Here is a 17,094-nt window from a genome sequence, read left to right on the forward strand (position 1 = left end):
TGGGTGCGGCCAAAGCTGGCATTTATTGTCCATCCTTACTTGCCCTGATACAACGGAGTAGCTTGCTAGACACTTCACAGGGCAGTTAAGAGTCAACCAAGTTCGTGTGGGACTGGAGTCACATATGGTCCCAGACTGGGTAAGGACGGCAGGTTCCCTTCCCTAAAGGTCATTAGTGAACCAGCTGAGTTTTTAACCACAATCTGACAGCTTCGTGGTCACTTTTTATTTCCAGATTTTGTTTTAAATCTGAATTCAAATTCTCAGTTGCTGTGGTGGGTTTATGAATCACATTCTCTGGATTACTAGTCCAGTAGCGTAACCACCACAATACCAGTCCCAAACTCCTTATAAAATTATTTCTGGACGTTTTATACATTTTATGTACTGTACAGTATATCCCCAACAGCTACGATTCTGTATATTGATTTACTTGTGAATAAATTCGATTAGTTATTTTAGCCTGTAAATGTGGACCTTCTGGATTGACAGGAGATGTAGCGAGAATCTTACACGAATTCCAGTGTTACAGCTAAATGGGGAAATCGTTAGTCCTGAGCTACACAACCCAAGATGTACCTGACTTCATCACGAGCAGCACAATCTGCTCATGGGTAGCTTGGGATCGCTGAGAGAACAGGAACAAGGTTTAAAAAGCCAGAACTCTGAAGTTTTCAGACTACGTTTGCTCAAAGTGTTGAAAAACAAACACAGCAATTAGGGATTTCGTCCTTCCGAACTCGGATTGTGTCCAGACAGCTTGTTTTGAGCTCAATAATTCCAGAGTGGAGTGTTGCTGGTTACAACTCTGGGAATGTGAGGGGAACAATTTGAGAAGATGGATTAAGAACATCACATGATTAGTGCAACACTGAAGTGCAATTTCCCTCCTGTGGTGCCTTAGTGCCAGTACGCTAATCCAGTATTGTCCAATAGAAATCGCTGACTAGCCACAGGTGTTGCTATGGCGACAGCATTTTAACCACATGCACTAATTTTAGTAGAAAACACCTTACACACAATAAGGTAAATGTGCTTCACACGGGGATATTCACTTAACAAACATCTGCCACCACTCAGTGACCAAGGAAATAAACCAGCCACAACGATCAAAAAATACCCACACTCTCTCTGCTTTACATTTTATCAACAAACGCACAAAAAAGGTTAAAGTTCACATGCGCACGCTGTGCGAATGAGTATTGAGAGCACATGACCAACGACGGTGTCTGTTACTCATTGTTTATTTACTAATCAGAAATGCAATTAGCCACATCTGGATCCCCAATTAGCCACATGTGGCCAGTGGCTAACGCACTGGACTGAGCAGCCCAGTGATAACTCTGTGAGTGATGAGCACTCAGACACATAACCTGGACTTGTATCACTCCCCCGGTGGAAGGAAAAATATACACAGATCGAATTCAGTACAAAGACTATTTTAATAAGGCTGCCATTTATTTCTAATCCAGGCTGACATTGGGATTATGTTTCCTGCACTCTTTTCTCGCACTGTTTTTGCACAGCTGACTGCTTCTGATTGAACAAATTTAAAGGTTGCAGTGTCCAGATTCTCTTCCCCCCCCACCGGTCATTTCTTGTGGTACTTACCATTTTCCACATAGGGTTGGAAGGGTAAGACCATTGCCAGGATCAGACGACCTTTACTTAGTTCCAGCACTTTCCTGATGTCCTTCAGTAGGGTCAGCGGCCGATCACATCGGTCCAGCAAGTTCAGGCAGCTGATCACATCGTACCGAAAGCCGGTGTCCTGCCACTCGTCAATCCCCAGGAGTCTACAAAACACAAGGGGAACATGTTTGAACACAGCACCTCCCAAACCCGCGACCTCCACCACCCAGAAGGTCAAGGGTGGCAGGTGCATGGGGAACGCTCAATCCCTCTCACTCCTAGTCCGCCTTTCCTTTTCCTTCGAAACTTGCTTACCTTCACCCTATCCCCAAGAAGGGTGATCTCAATTATCCTTCTAACTAACACCCACTGCAGCAACTCGCCAAGGCTTCATCGGCAGAACCTCCCAAACCCATAACCTCCACCATCTGGAATGGAAAGAAAAGGGCAGCAGGTTCATGGCGACACCATCACCTCCAAGTTCCCCTCCCAAATCACACACCGTCACCTTGGACACATATCGGCCGTTCCTTCATCGTCGCCGGGTCAAAATTCTAGAACTCCCGACCTGACAGCACTGCGGGAGAACCTTCACCACACGGACTGCAGCGGTTCAAGAAGGCGGCTCACCACCACCTTCAGAAGAGGGGGAGAAAAATCGACCGGGGAAAAAAACCCAGCCGGTGTCGTTGTAGTTTATCTTTAATCAACTTCTCTGTAGTGCCAAGGAACCGTACAATGGAAGGTACGGTAGTGTAGGGGTTATGGGCGAGGGCACGATTGGGCTACCCTTCCCACAGTCGGGCATTCAATGTCAGGCTAGTCAATCATGGTGAGGAATCATAGCCGAGTGGTTATAGTACTGGGCTAGTAACCTAGAGGTCAGGAGGTCAAATACCACCAAGGTAAGTTGTGAAACTGAATTCGATAAATCTGATTATTTGTGGAGAAAGGACCACGAAAGCTTCAGAACTGTCATAAAAACCCCAACGAATACCCTTCAGGGAAAGGAGCCTGCCCAGTCTGGCCTACACGTGACTCCAGTCCCACACTACATGCTTGACTCTGAAGTGGCACTCATACAAACGCTGGCTACATGAGAAGGTCCATCACTAGGGATGGTCAGTAAGTGTGGCTTTGCCAGTATTGCCCACATCTTGAGAGGAACAACCTAGAAAGGGGAAGGAGAAACCAGTATCTGTGGGTTTGATTACACTATGCGCTGAAGGAAATGTAGGTACAACTTTTTTTTTATTACTAAAAGGCTGGTCAGTATATGGAGCAGATTACCGGCACAGGTGGTGGAACAAGAAACTTTAAGAGGTTTCAAGAAGGAATCAGACATGTTCTTGTCAACAAATTATTCAGAATTATTAAAATTACATCAAGGGGATAGTGTGGCTAGGTGGGCTAGATGGGCTGAAGGGCTTCTCTGGCCTGAAGCTGTTACGATGTTACTAAGTATCAGATTAACTTGCTTTTGTTCTGTGTTGTACCATGGATAAAGTAAATGTACAGCCTCAACAGGAAACGCTATTTGTTACATGCAAGAGCCCTGTAGCCCTGCACACGGTTACCATTGTAACATACAGTACAGGGGTCATTGGCTGGACTAGTAATCTGGAGAACGCGAGTTCAAATCTCACCACGGCACTTTGAGATTGTGAAATCAGCTGGGAATAAACAGCTGGGACCAGGAAAAGTGACCGTGAAGCTGTCGGATTGTTGTAAAAACATGACTGGTTCATTAATGTCTTTTAAGGGAAGGAAACCTGCCGTCCTTACCCGGTCTGGGCCTACACGTGGCTCCAGTCCCCACACCAATGTGGTTGACTCTTAATTGCCCTCCGAAGTGGCCTAGCGAGACATTCAGTTGTACTAAACCTGTTGTTATCAGTGGTTCAAGAAGGCCCACCATCTTCTCAGGGATGGCTAGCCCTCACCAGCGATGCCCACATCCCGAGACGGAATATATATATTTTTAAATACTGCCTGGTTAAAATTGAACAGATTTTGCTCCTAATTTAAGGTGAAGCAGTTTTTAAATTTTTTTTTACCTGTACTGTTTCTTTTTAAGTTGCCACTTCATGGTGGGAGACACTTCAGTCACGTAGACCTCTTCAAAATGGGGGCTGATGATCTTAGTAACCTCTCCGTCCCCGGCTCCGAGATCCAGCATCCTGCGCGTCCTCCAGTCTGGCCCCACCCGGAGCAGCCGAAGGAACTGCTCTGCAGAGAAGACGAACATCGAGCCCCTCCCCAGCAGCCTGTCCGACGAGGGGTGGGGGAAAGAGAGAGAGAGACAGAGAGATAGAATTTATAGCACAGAAACAGGCCATTCGGTCCAAGCCGGTGTTTATGCTCCACACGAGCCTCCTCCTTCCCTACTTCATCTCACCCTATCACCATATCCTTCTATTCCTTTCTCCCTCATGTGTTTATTTAGCTTCCCCTTAAATGAATCTCTGCTATTCGCCTCAACTACTCCTTGTGGTAACTAGTTCCACATTCTCACCACTCTCTGGGTGAAGAAGTTTCTCCTGAATTCCCTATTTGATTTATTAGTGACTATCTTATATTTATGACCCCTAGTTTTGGTCTCCCCCACAAGTGGAAACATCTTCTCCACGTCTACTCTATCAAAGCCTTTCATAATCTTAAAGACCTCTATCAGGTCACCCCTCAGCCTTCTCTTTTCTAGAGGAAAGAGCCCCAGCCTGTTCAGCCTTTCCTGACAGTTCTAACCTCTCAGTTCTGATATCATCCTTGTAAATCTTAACTGCACCTTCTCCAGTGCCTCTATACCCTTTTGTAATATGGAGACCAGAACTCCTCACACGTAATACAGAGACAGCTCAGTAACAAGTATCGGGTTCGGTACCGTCGCGGTTATGGTGCTGGACTGGCAGCCCAGAGGTCGCGAGTTCAAATCCCACCCTGGTAAAGTGTGAAATTGAATTTACTGGATCTGTGGCCTGTTCATGTTCTGCCATCACTAACTGGGGTCTGTTCTCCATGTGTCTTCAGCCCCTCCCTACATGGTTGATTCTCAATGCCCTCGAGGCAACAAATGTGGACTTGCCGGTGTCACCACATCCCGAGAACAAATAAATATATATTTTAAAAATGCTTAAATGCATTCTAAGTGTATAAAAACACTTCTCTTTAGCAAGTTAAACCACAATATAAATTACTGTCCAGCAGCTCGGGTTAAATTTTCTCGTTGAGACGGTCAGAGCAGGGCGATCCGAGGTTTGTGCCGAGGGAGCTGCTCTCGGTCGGCTGGATTAGCTGCACTTTAATTGGCCTCAGTGCCCGGAGAAGGGAGTGGGAAAAATTTACTCAATGACTCGAGAGGAGGTGAATCTACCCTTCGAACCACCAGTGAAAATTTCAATCAGCGTTTCTGCCTGGCAGTGATTTCGATTGTAGTCTAACTCGCTAATGAGATTTTTTATAGATTTAGAGAAGGAGGAATGCATTTAGGATTTTTAAAAATCGTCCACATGGTTTAAAAACAAAGCGCCTTAAAGAAAGGGCCAAGTGTTGCAGCACTGCACCACCAAGTGGCATGATGTGGGATCACATGCCGATGCTCACACAAGGAAGGATTTGCATTTATATAGCGCCTTTCACAACCTCAAGACATCCCAAAGCGCTTTACAGCCAATTAATTACTTTTGAAGTGTAGCCACTGTTGTAATGTAGGAAATGAGGCAGCCAAATTGCGCACAGCAAGATCCCACAGACAACAATGAGATAATGACCAGATAGTCTGTTTTTAGTGATGTTGGTTGAGGGATAAATATTGGCCAGGACACCAGGGAGAACTCCCCTGCTCTTCTTCGAAATAGTGTCATGGGATCTTTAACATCCACCTGAGAGGGGCAGACGGGGCCTCGGTTTAACGTCTCAACTGAAAGTACTCCCTCAGTACTGCCCTGGGGATATCAACCTAGATTTTGTGCTCAAGTCTCTGAAGTGAGATTTGAACCCACAACCCTCTGACTCAGAGGCTGCCCACTGAGTCACGGCTGACACCTTGTCAAACGCTTGTACGAAAACGGTGCTGATCGGGAGGCACGTCCCTCAATTCGCACAAGGATGTTTCATTTAAAAAGGGCGCCCTCCTTTCTCTTGGCTCTTGCACTCACCTCATTATCCCTGGCTATAAAAACAAGCTACCTGCTCCCAGATCCCCATCACAGGGCACACTCAGCATGGAGAGCTGACACCAATATCAGCCAGCCTCGTCACCCCATGGAGAATCAGGAATAGCAATCATTTAAATTTTTTTTTTTAATTAAGACTCTTTACCCGTTGATAGACGTCTTCGACATGAACAGACCAAACACCGAGGTGACGAAGGAGTAATAAATCTGAACAAAGAGCCAGCCGGACTTCTCCGAACACTGCCTGAGGAAGGCCCGTGTCCCCGGATCCAGGTGACTCTGAACGAACAACGGCTGCAGACACTTTGGCAGCAATTCTGTGTCACAGACGTACCACTGCAAAAAAAATGACAGTGAACAGTATCCGCACCCTCAACAGAAATCACTGTCACCCTCACATGGTTGCTGCTGGAACACTCATTCGTGCCTTTGTTACCTCCAGACTCGACCGTTCCAATGCTCTCCTGGCCGGTCTCCCATCTTCCACCCTCCATAAACTTGAGTTCATCCAAAACTCTGCTGCCCGTATCCTAACTCACACCAAGTCCCGTTCACCCATCACCTCCTGTGTTCGCTGACCTACATTGGCTCCCGGACCGGCAACGCCTCCATTTAAAATTTCTCATCTTTGATTTCAAATCCCTCCGTGGCCTTGCCTCCTTCCCTCTCTCTGTAACCTCCTCCAGTCCTACAACCCTCCGAGATTTCTGCCCTCCTCCAATTCTGGCCTCTTGCGCATCCCCGACATTAATCACTCCACCATTGGCGGCTGTGCCTCCAGCTGCCTAGACCCTAAGCTCTGGAATTCCCTCCCTGAATCTCTCCGTCTTTCTACCTCTCTCTCTCATTTAAGACCTTAAAGTTCCTTAAAATCTACCTCTTTGACCAAGCTTTTGCTCACCTGTCCTAATATCTCCTTATGTGGCTCGGAGTCAAATTTTGTTTGATAATCGCTCCTGTGAAGTGCTTTGGGATGTTTTACTACATTAAAGGCGCTATATAAATGCAAGTTGTTGTTGCAAAAAGGAACTGTGCTCCCTTTAGAATTGTACCCTTTAGTTTATTTTGCCGCTCCTCGTTCTTCCTGTCAAAATGTATCACTTCGCACTTCTCTGCATTATATTTCATCTGCCACGTGCCCGCCCGTTCCACCAGCCTGTCTATGTCCCCTTGAAGTCTATCACTATCCTCATCGTTTACTACACTTCCAAGTTTTGTGTTATCTGCAAATTTTGAAATTGTGCCCTGTACACCCAAGTCCAAATCGTTAATATATATCAAAAAAAGCAGTAGTCCCGGTACCGACCCCTGGGGAACACAACTGTACACCTCCCTCCAGTCCGAAAAACAACTGTTCACCAACCAGAGACTAATCAAACAGAAAAAGAGGAAAAGTGAGATTGCATTTGTAGAACGCCTCTCAGGAACGACCCCTCATGAAGTGCTTCACGTACAATTACTTTCTGGAGTCCAGTCACTGTTGTTATGTGGGCAAATATAGCAGCCATTCTTGCACCAAGCAAGGAAATAAGTGACTTGTAGATTTACAGATTAACCAAAGTAGCGGTACATCTGTCTGAGATTTGTAAACAATTTTACAACACCAAGTTATAGTCCAGCAATTTTATTTTAAATTCACAAGCTTTCGGAGGCTTCCTCCTTCCTCAGGTGAACGATGTGGAAATGAAATCCTCGAAATGAAATCGCATTTATAATTCACAGAACAATGCTTGGTGAGTACAGACAGTTTTTTCAACTGCCCGTTGCCAAGGCAATCAGTGCGCAGACAGACAGGTGTTACCTTCAAGGTCTCAGAATATGTGACTCGGCCAACGTTGTCTACCTCATACGTTGCAGGAAAGGATGCCCCAGAGCATGGTACATTGGCGAGACCATGCAGACGCTGCGACAACGGATGAACGGACACCGCGCAACAATCGCCAAACAGGAGGGTTCCCTCCCAGTCGGGGAACACTTCAGCAGTCATGGACATTCATCCACCGACCTTCGGGTAAGCGTACTCCAAGGCGGCCTTCGAGACACACGACAACGCAAAATCGTCGAGCAGAAATTGATAGCCAAGTTCCGCACCCATGAGGACGGCCTCAACCGGGATCTTGGGTTCATGTCACGCTACACGTTACCCCACCAGCGAACAAATGTTATCTGTTTTTAATATAACGGGTCAGTTGCTGTCTTTTCTATGTTTCTACCTCTCTATCTCTGTTTTTTTTTGTTTGTTGTTTTTTTTTGGTGATTTGTATATTCTGAGACCTGGCAGGTAACACCTGTCTGTCTGCACACTGATTGCCTTGGCAACGGGCAGTTGAAAAAACTGTCTGTAATCACCAAGCATTGTTCTGTGAATTATAAATGCGATTTCATTTTGAGGATTTCATTTCCACACCGTTCACCTGAGGAAGGAGGAAGCCTCCGAAAGCTTGTGAATTTAAAATAAAATTGCTGGACTATAACTTGGTGTTGTAAAATTGTTTACAATTGTCAACCCCAGTCCATCACCGGCATCTCCACATCCTGTCTGAGATGGCAGAGGGCGCCTTGATTTAATGTTTCCTCCTCTGACAGTGTGGCACTCCCTCAGTACTGCACTGGGAGTGGCAGCTTAGATTATGTGCTCAAGTCACTGGAGTGGGACTTGATCCCCAGGCCCATACACTTATCACCAGTATCTTCAGAAAAACAATGTGTAGCAATGGAGGGGGGGGGGGGGGGGAGAGAAGATGCGTCAAGAGATGAACTGCAACAAGGTTTACTGCACGATATCTTGGATTTGTTCAGAAAAAAATGTTTGCAAACACTTTTTTCAGGAGGTCGATCCCTTTAATGCAACAATGCCGTCCAAACTTTTTTTTAACACCCCTTCCCCCTCAACAAAAAAAGACCCTAAAAGGAGACGGTAGGAATGGCGTACCTGGAACTTATCGTATTCATCGTCGCGCTGATGCCTCATATTGATGAGCAATGAGCGGGACAGGGGGCTCCGCGGGTACCCGCTGCTCCACATCCTCCTCAGTAACAACAGGGCAACAAAGTAACCGAGCAGGAGCGCCACGCGCGTCAGCGCCGTCCTGGGAATCCCGGGGGAAGCCCCCCGCGCGAGGCGCCTGTCTGAGCCCGGGGATTCCGGGGGAACCCCCTCCGCACAGGTCCCCGGGAGGGGGAGGGGGGGGGGGGATCTCGGGTCAACAGCGGGCAAACATTTTGCAAAAAGAGGGTGAGTGTAGGGGGGAAATGCGGCAGCCTCGTGGCTAGCACCGCCACCCGATGCATTCACCCCCCCCCCTTCACCCTCTCCCCTCTCCCCCTGCAATGGGGCCCCCGCGGTGCAACTGACCGCTTAAAATCCCAAATTCAAGGATTTCAGAACCCAGCCCTGAAATCCCACATCCCTGCGACGATTCACGCAGACTTCCTGTGTCACAGGGATTTCCGTTCCCCCGCGATATCAGCCACGTTCAATTTGAATGCAATTTCCTCTTCCTCCTGTTGCTGGGCGATGGGAAGTGTTGGTTGACTGTTTTTAGAAGCCTTTGAAGGAGTTAATAAAACTCATATTCGGTGCCTGAATAGTGTTGATTTTTTAACACATTCGAGGTTATAAGAAGGAACCACTTGCATTTATATAGCGCCTTTCACGACGTTAGGAGGTCCCAAAGTGCTTTACAGCCAACCAAGTACTTTTGAAGTGTAGTCAGTGTTGTAATGTAGGATCTGTTGTAATGATGTTACACAATCATACAGCACAGAAAGAGGCCATTCGCCCCATCGCGTCTGTGCCAGCTCTTTGAAAGAGCTATCCAATTAGTCCCACTCCCCCCTTTTCAAGTATATACCCAATTGCCTTTCGAAAGTTACTATCTGTTTGAATCTGCTTCCACCGCCCTTTCAGGCAGTGCATTCCAGATCATAACTTGCTGCATAAAAATAATCTCTTACCCCTCCCCCCCGGTTCTTTTGCCAGTTTAAGTTTTTTAAAAAACCTTCAGCTCTATTCACTCCACTGAAATGAATTGAAATTGGCAGTGAAATAAATGCTGGAAATGTACGATAGGGCGGTCAGTATCTGAAAGGGGGAGATGGGCAAACATTTCAGGGGTGATCCTGATCAGATATATACATAATAGTTGAATGAGTCACACTTTGGAAAGATCGTCCCAGCCAATATTTATCCCTCAATTAACAGCACTAAACAGATTATCTGGTCATTATCGCACGGCCGTTTGTGGGATCTTGCTGTGCGCAAATTAGCTGCCATGTTTCCTACATTGCAACAGTGACTACACCTCAAAAGTACTTCATTGGCTGTAAAGCGCTTTGGGATGTCCTGAGGTCGTGAAGGGCGCTATATAAATGCAAGTCTTTCTTTTTCAAGAACTCAGATTTGAAAGGCCATTTTCAGCCAAGGTCTTGGGTCTGCTTCAAGCTTGATAGACAATTTCACTGGCCAGGATTTACCAGTTCTGTGCTTGCGATTTTCCATCTATAGATGGGAAATCATGACCTGCGGAGTGTAGAAGCAGAAAATCCTGTCCAGACTTTTTACGATGCAATCAGCAAAGTCTACTGGGTGTTATTCAGATCTGAAACCCAACTGCTAAAGGATTATACCGTATGTATTAACAAGTATTGCTGCAAGCCATTAAAACACCACAGAAGCTATAAATGAACAAATAGGAATCGATTTTTAAATCTAATTATAACAGTGAAACATGTCCAGTTCTACTATGGTAATGAGTTTAACGTATTGGAACAAACCAAATACAATAAATTACTGTTTTATACTGTGATGTTTACCAAACTAGACTATAACTGGGTTCCCTTGAGCTCTGGCTGGATTTGGTTCATACTTTAATCAAAATAATACCTTCTGGATATGGTGATTACAGCATGGGGGGGGGGGGGGAAGTTATCATTCCAGCATCCCTGAATTGCTTGAATAAATGTGATGACATAAATTGCAGCAGGTCAACCAACAGAGTTTAACAGTAATAACCCTTAGAAAATCCAATTAACCAGCCCAAACAAAATCAATGAGGTTAGGCACTAGAATCATAAGAAGGAATATAGTAACAGGAGGAGGCCATTCAGCCCCTCAAGCCTGTTCTGCCAATTAGATCATGGCTGATCCGTATTTTAACTCCATCATAGAATTTTACAGCACATTCGGCCCATCATGCCGGTGCTGGCTCTCTGAAGCTGCTCTTCACCTAGTCCCATTCCCTTGCCTTTACCCCATACCTTTTTCTTCAGTTTCCTACAATACAACAGTAACTACACTTCAAAGGTACTTCATTGGTTGTGAAGCACCCTGGGACTTCCTGAGGCAGTGAAAGGTGCTAAATCAGAGAGCAAGTTATTATCTTGATGGTGTGAAACTGGAAAGTACTGCAGTACAAAGGGATCTGGGGGTCCTAGTGCAAGAAAATCAAAAAGTTAGTATGCAGGTGCAGCAGGTGATCAAGAAGGCCAACGGAATGTTGGCCTTTATTGCTTGGGGGATAGAATATAAAAACAGGGAGATATTGCTGCAGTTATATAAGGTATTGGTGAGACCGCACCTGGAATACTGCATACAGTTTTGGTGTCCATACTTAAGAAAAGACATACTTGCTCTCGAGGCAGTACAAAGAAGGTTCACTCGGTTAATCCCGGGGATGAGGGGGCGGACATATGAGGAGAGGTTGAGTAGATTGGGACTCTATTCATTGGAGTTCAGAAGAATGAGAGGCGATCTTATTGAAACATATAAGATTGTGAAGGGGCTTGATCGGGTGGATGCGGTAAGGATGTTCCCAAGGATGGGTGAAACTAGAACTAGGGGGCATAATCTTAGAATAAGGGGCTGCTCCTTCAAAACTGAGATGAGGGGAAACTTTTTCACTCAGAGTGGTAGGTCTGTGGAATTTGCTGCCCCAGGAAGCTGTGGAAGCTACATCATTGAATAAATTTAAAACAGAAATAGACAGTTTCCTAGAAGTAAAGGGAATTAGGGGTTACTGGGAGCAGGCAGGAAATTGGACATGAATTTAGATTTGAGGTTAGGATCAGATCAGCCATGATCTTATTAAATGGCAGAGCAGGCTCGAAGGGGCCGATTGGCCTACTCCTGCTCCTATTTCTTATGTTCTTATATAAATGCAAGTTCTCTTTCTTTCTAAAGCATAGGCACCTCTGAGAAACAGGGATTCTTTGTAACAAAAGGAGTTCCATTCTTCATCTTGGAGTGAAGACAATTTTGCAGCATTGAATAAAGCACTTTCAATACACTGCATTATGCAGGAGAGTCTTTATGTTTGTTCAGACTGTATTTATATTTTATGCACTATATAAATCAGTGGTGTTGTGGTAGATAGCATGATTTTGATTCAGTAAAGAGCTTGTACCTGAGTGAGTGAAGCATCCACATCCTGCTCGAGTTCTTAGACCACAGAGATAGCAAATCCTACAGATTAGTTAATGACATAACCTTCCCCAAATCATCTGGTGATTCGTGTTTAGTGCTGGTCATTGTGGCAATGACTGTGAATGACTTTACAAACAAAATCATTGAGGGCTACTTCATTCTTAAAAGAGTGGACCCCATTTCTATGACACCATGTCCTGCACTGATCACTCGAGTACTCAACCACACTTGGCTGGAGGTTCATATTCCATCAAATGATCTCCCCTCAGTTTTAAAAAAGATGTTGTGTTTTCCACATCTGAAGTCTCCGGTCACCACACACCCACTCAGCTGAGGGGAGGCTGCTCCCAGATCACTGCCAATGGAAGTGGGCATGTGCTACATAGAATCTACAGCACAGAAATTCCATCCAACTGGTCAGTGCTGGTGTTTATTCATCACACGAGCCTCCTCCCAGTCTAATTACCTCTTCCCACCCTGCCCCCTGTATCCCTCTATTGCCTTTACCGTCCTGTATAGAAGGCTTGATTTGCGAAAGTGCAGTTTATTTTTTCTCTCCCTCGCTGAAGTTTCACAGGCACTAGTGTAGCCATGGGTCCATTCTTCACGTGCGAGCCTAGACAGTGAGCACCAGTAGGCTATTTGACCATGATGACCATCAGAAGTAAGCCTGATCTGTCCACATCCAATGTAAACACCAATAGACTTTCCAGAAGTGGTGACTGGACAGCAATGCGGAATGGGAGCCTATAGGATGCTGAAGCAAATTGTGGTGAGTTCACCAATGTCCTGGTTGAGATGAGCTAACTCACCACTGACCAGGGATTGAATCTAAGACATCACAAGGTCAGAATCCCTCACTTCTACAGCTAAAAGTCACATCAAGTTTTTCTCAAACCTTTCAACATAGAAATCTGTAAATCAGAGTAATGTAAAATACCCCACATGGACCATGAGAGGTGATGGAAGCAGTTTAATAACATAAAATGGCTCAGAATGACATATACAGTTTACCCAAGGAGTGTAACTAGCTTAACGCATTCTTAATAGTACCAAACTCACACTTTATAGGCACCGAGATAAATAGGAGAGAAAGATTGACCTAGCAATTCCAATCCAGCTGTGAAGTGAAAGAACACCCTCTTACTTATTTCTCAAGCTGGTTTTTCCTTCACCCTTTCCTTTAAACAATTCTGCTCTATTTTGCGTAGTTTTACAAAATAATTATATCTTTTTTGAAAACACTACAATCAGCGTGGGTGTAATTTCTGCAAGAGATCTGGTATTACAAATCTTACGGACTGAAAAGCTGAGTGAAGGTTGGAGCCAGCACATCTGGAGCCTCACACACTAAAGAAGGCATCATACACATTGGGCAGTACAGTACTACACATTGGGCAGTACAGTACTACACATTTGGCACAGGACAGGAATATATAACCAGTGTGTCAAGTTTGAACTTAGAGAGTTCTACTAACATTTTATTGGGGAACAAGAGATGGCTTTTAGAATCGGAAGGAGTGTGGAGAAGGTCTGGATCAGAACGAGAGAGAAACCACATGAAAGCTGGAGCCAAAACGGAACTTGTGTGCCATATCTTAACAAGGACCCAAATGACAAGGCAGACTGAATGGGTTTTCCTCAGCCTCACCTTCCAACTTACATAAAACCCCTCAGTCAGAGCTCAGCTCCTTCATATGGTCACTCCCAAACCATCTGTTTGGTCAGAATCGGTTGAAGGCACCAGTAAAAACATTGTTCACTATGATTGTGCTCTTCAGCGTACAGGATAGTCTCTTGCCTGGATGAGTGCAGCTCCAACAACACTCAAGAAGCTCGACACCATCCAGGACAAAGCAGTCCACATGATCAGCAGCCCATCCACCACCTTAAACATTCACTCCCTTCACCACCAGCACACCGTGGCTGCAGTGTGTACCATCCACAGGATGCACTGCAGCAACTCACCAAGGCTTCTTCGACAGCACCTCCCAAACCTGCGACCTCTACCACCTAGAAGGTCAAGGGCAGCAGGTGCATAGGAACAACACCACCTGCACGTTTCCCTCCAAGTCACACACCATCCCGACTTGGAAATTTTTCGCTGTTCCTTCATCGTCGCTGGGTCAAAATCCTGGAACTCCCTGCCTACCACCAGTGTGAAATAACCTTCACCACACGGACTGCAGCGGCTCAAGAAGGCGGCTCACCACCACCTTCTCAAGAGCAATTAGGATGGACAATAAATGCCGGCCTCGCCAGTGACGCCCACATCCCAAGAAAGAATTTTTTAAAAATTTAAAATTCTACCACGTCACCAACTCTGAATCACCACAGCACGTAATATTATAATCCCCAAAATCAAAGACTAACTCAAGAGGTTTAAAATCTTCATTCGTTCCCATTAAGGTTCGTCACGATGGAGTGCTACTCTTTAGGATTCCATGTATTTTGCAGCATCAGTGTGGCTATTCCGGATGGAGAACGGGGTCCATGCCAGAATCTGCAGAACCGCAATGATTATGGGAGTCAGGCAGATCAGGTAAAACATGGCCCAGTGCAGCTCCTGCAGTGCACTGCAAGGTAAAAGAAACAGGACAAGGACAGTTTTAAAACACTCAAACTACAACAAAAACTTGCATTTCTACAGCGCCTTTAACATAGTAAAACATCCCATGGCGTAATCGGACAAAAACTGACAATCAGCCAAAAGGAGGAGACGTTAGGTCAGGTGACCAAAAGCTTGGTCAAAGAGATAGGAATTAAAGGAGAGGGGCGGAGAGGTTTAGGGAGGGAATTCCAGAGCTTAGGGCCCAGACGACTAAAGGCACGGCCGTCAATGGTGGGGAGAAGGAAGTGGGGGATGGACAGGAGTTGGAGGATTGCAGAGGTTACAGAACTATTGAAGGCGAGATCGTGGAGGGATTTGAACACGAGGATGAGAATTTTAAAAATCAAGGTGTTGGTGGGACTGGGAACCAATGTAGGTCAGCTATTCTAACAAGTCACGCAAAGTACAGGACTAGAGTGCAAATCAGAACTCGTCATTCCAGACCTGCTAATGGGAAGTGGGGGAGAGGGGGGCAGGATCTCAGTAATAAACCCACAAACTTATGGAGGCAACTCCCCTAGTGACTCACTGAATAACCAGGCGTGTTTCTGTGCTGGACCAGGAATGTCCAAACCTTTAAGATCACAGCCACCATTCAACATCTGTGTGTTCAGCTTGGGTCAGATTGGGAGTGGAGTAGAGCAAGTTTCAAATCAGTCTACTGTCCCTGGCAGGAGTGCAAGACACTGAGTTAGAGAAATTAGAATGAGGAAGTTGCACTGATGAGAACTGTACAAGAGAATACAGAGATGAAATAACAGTTAGTTTGATAAGAATGAACAGTTTGGGGACAATTGCCCCAATTTGTTAATGGTTCTTTCATTATGCCAGAGGCCAGAAGCAATCTTGAAGAAAATAACTAACTGATATTTCAAAGAATTGCTTTTTTAACAGTTAAGACCATCAGAGGACAAAGCTTTCAGTAATAACGGTAACTGTTTCTGTTGATCTTACCTCTGCTCTGGGAGTACTAAGTTGTCCTTCAGCTTTTCATAGTCAAACTGGTTAAGAATAGTCACTACCAGCATCGGAGCGAGTGACTGAGCTGGTTTTGTAAACAAAGCATTTGTACCAAATACCATAGAAGACAGTGGAAAGCTAAGGTGTAAAAAAAAAACATAATTCATTCTATTAAACATGCAAAAAAAAAGTTAAAAATGAATTGAAATCATTGAGGGATGAATGTGAAGCACCTTGGGACATTTTACTACATTAAAGACACTATATAAATGTAGGTTGTTGTTTGGGGGACTTGTGGGAGCATCACAATTTAGCCTGAGTCTATTCTCACCCAACAACCACACTTTCCAGCAAGGGGTCACTGAACAACGATTAGGATTATTTTTTCCACACTCAATCGCTACATGTCTAAAGAACTGGATAGCAAAAAGGAGAACAAAATGCTGCATACATAGTCTGACCTTTTAAAAAAAATCGTATTATCCAATGATTCAAAATAAATAATGTAATTAACACAGTAAAATAGGAATTTAGTGCTAAAAATATTCAATCAGATAATTTGAATTAAACTACTTTGAATTAAGAGCAGATTGTATTTGTAAAGGCCTGACTAGCAACAGAGATTTGAATTATCCAATAATGTGAATTAAGCTACTTTACGTTAAGAGGAATAGACTGTTTTTCAGAGACCAGAGTGTCACAGGGGTACAGGAACCTATAGGGTCAGAGAGTTCAACTCTCAATACACTGTACTATGGAAATCCAGACACTAAATTTACTCAGAAGAATCAAAATATTAAAGATAAACACTGGACAATTTTTACCATTTCCATATATACAATGAAACCAGTGAGTGATTCTCATCCTTACCTGCGTTTATAGTTCTGAAAGTCAGCATCAATAATATCAGCCAGGGGCAGGTTAAAGAGACTGAATGTGGCAGATACCATCACCCTGATAGAGACAATGGAAACACGGGGATTAGATTAGAATATCCGTACCAAAAAGGCACAAATACTTCAACAGTTACAACTAGGACTGTCTCCCAGATGGTAACGCATATGCCTGAAATCCTGTCTTACTACATTTCAGTGCTAAGTTTGTCTTAAAACAAGCATAATTCCATGTTTTTTTTGTATGCAACTCCAGTCTTATACTTGAAATATAACCGAAAGGCACTATTTTCTCCTCTCCCGTTCATGCTGGGGAGCATTTCCACATTCCCCAGCCACCAGCTGGAGCTTTGCCCAAGTAGAGTCTTCACAGACTCTCTGCAAAGGGAGCTTCACTTTGTG

The 17,094-nt window shown here is 44.8% G+C and overlaps 2 protein-coding genes across 7 annotated transcripts in view; both read right to left on the bottom strand.

Annotated features, from left to right (window-relative positions):
* The window catches only part of mettl9 (methyltransferase 9, His-X-His N1-histidine), a 34,998-nt gene extending 26,070 nt beyond the window's left edge, over positions 1-8,928 (bottom strand). The window contains exons 1-4 of the mRNA XM_068003520.1: positions 8,737-8,928; positions 5,950-6,140; positions 3,690-3,899; positions 1,612-1,796 (exon numbers count right to left, since the gene is read on the bottom strand). Of these exons, the coding sequence (XP_067859621.1) occupies positions 1,612-1,796; positions 3,690-3,899; positions 5,950-6,140; positions 8,737-8,829 (679 nt within the window). The 5' untranslated portion in view covers positions 8,830-8,928. The remainder of the gene's footprint in view (positions 1-1,611; positions 1,797-3,689; positions 3,900-5,949; positions 6,141-8,736) is intronic.
* A 4,258-nt stretch (positions 8,929-13,186) lies between these two features.
* mfsd13al (major facilitator superfamily domain containing 13a-like) overlaps positions 13,187-17,094 on the bottom strand; it is a 31,130-nt gene continuing 27,222 nt past the window's right edge. For all 6 annotated transcript variants that reach the window (XM_068003527.1, XM_068003524.1, XM_068003525.1 and 3 more), the window contains 3 exons: positions 16,670-16,753; positions 15,794-15,937; positions 13,187-14,804 (listed from right to left, as the gene is read on the bottom strand). In XM_068003527.1, the coding sequence (XP_067859628.1) occupies positions 14,663-14,804; positions 15,794-15,937; positions 16,670-16,753 (370 nt within the window). In that variant the 3' untranslated portion in view covers positions 13,187-14,662. The remainder of the gene's footprint in view (positions 14,805-15,793; positions 15,938-16,669; positions 16,754-17,094) is intronic.

This window comes from Heptranchias perlo, chromosome 22 (genome assembly GCF_035084215.1).
Source record: "Heptranchias perlo isolate sHepPer1 chromosome 22, sHepPer1.hap1, whole genome shotgun sequence".
Classification (NCBI taxonomy): domain Eukaryota; kingdom Metazoa; phylum Chordata; class Chondrichthyes; order Hexanchiformes; family Hexanchidae; genus Heptranchias; species Heptranchias perlo.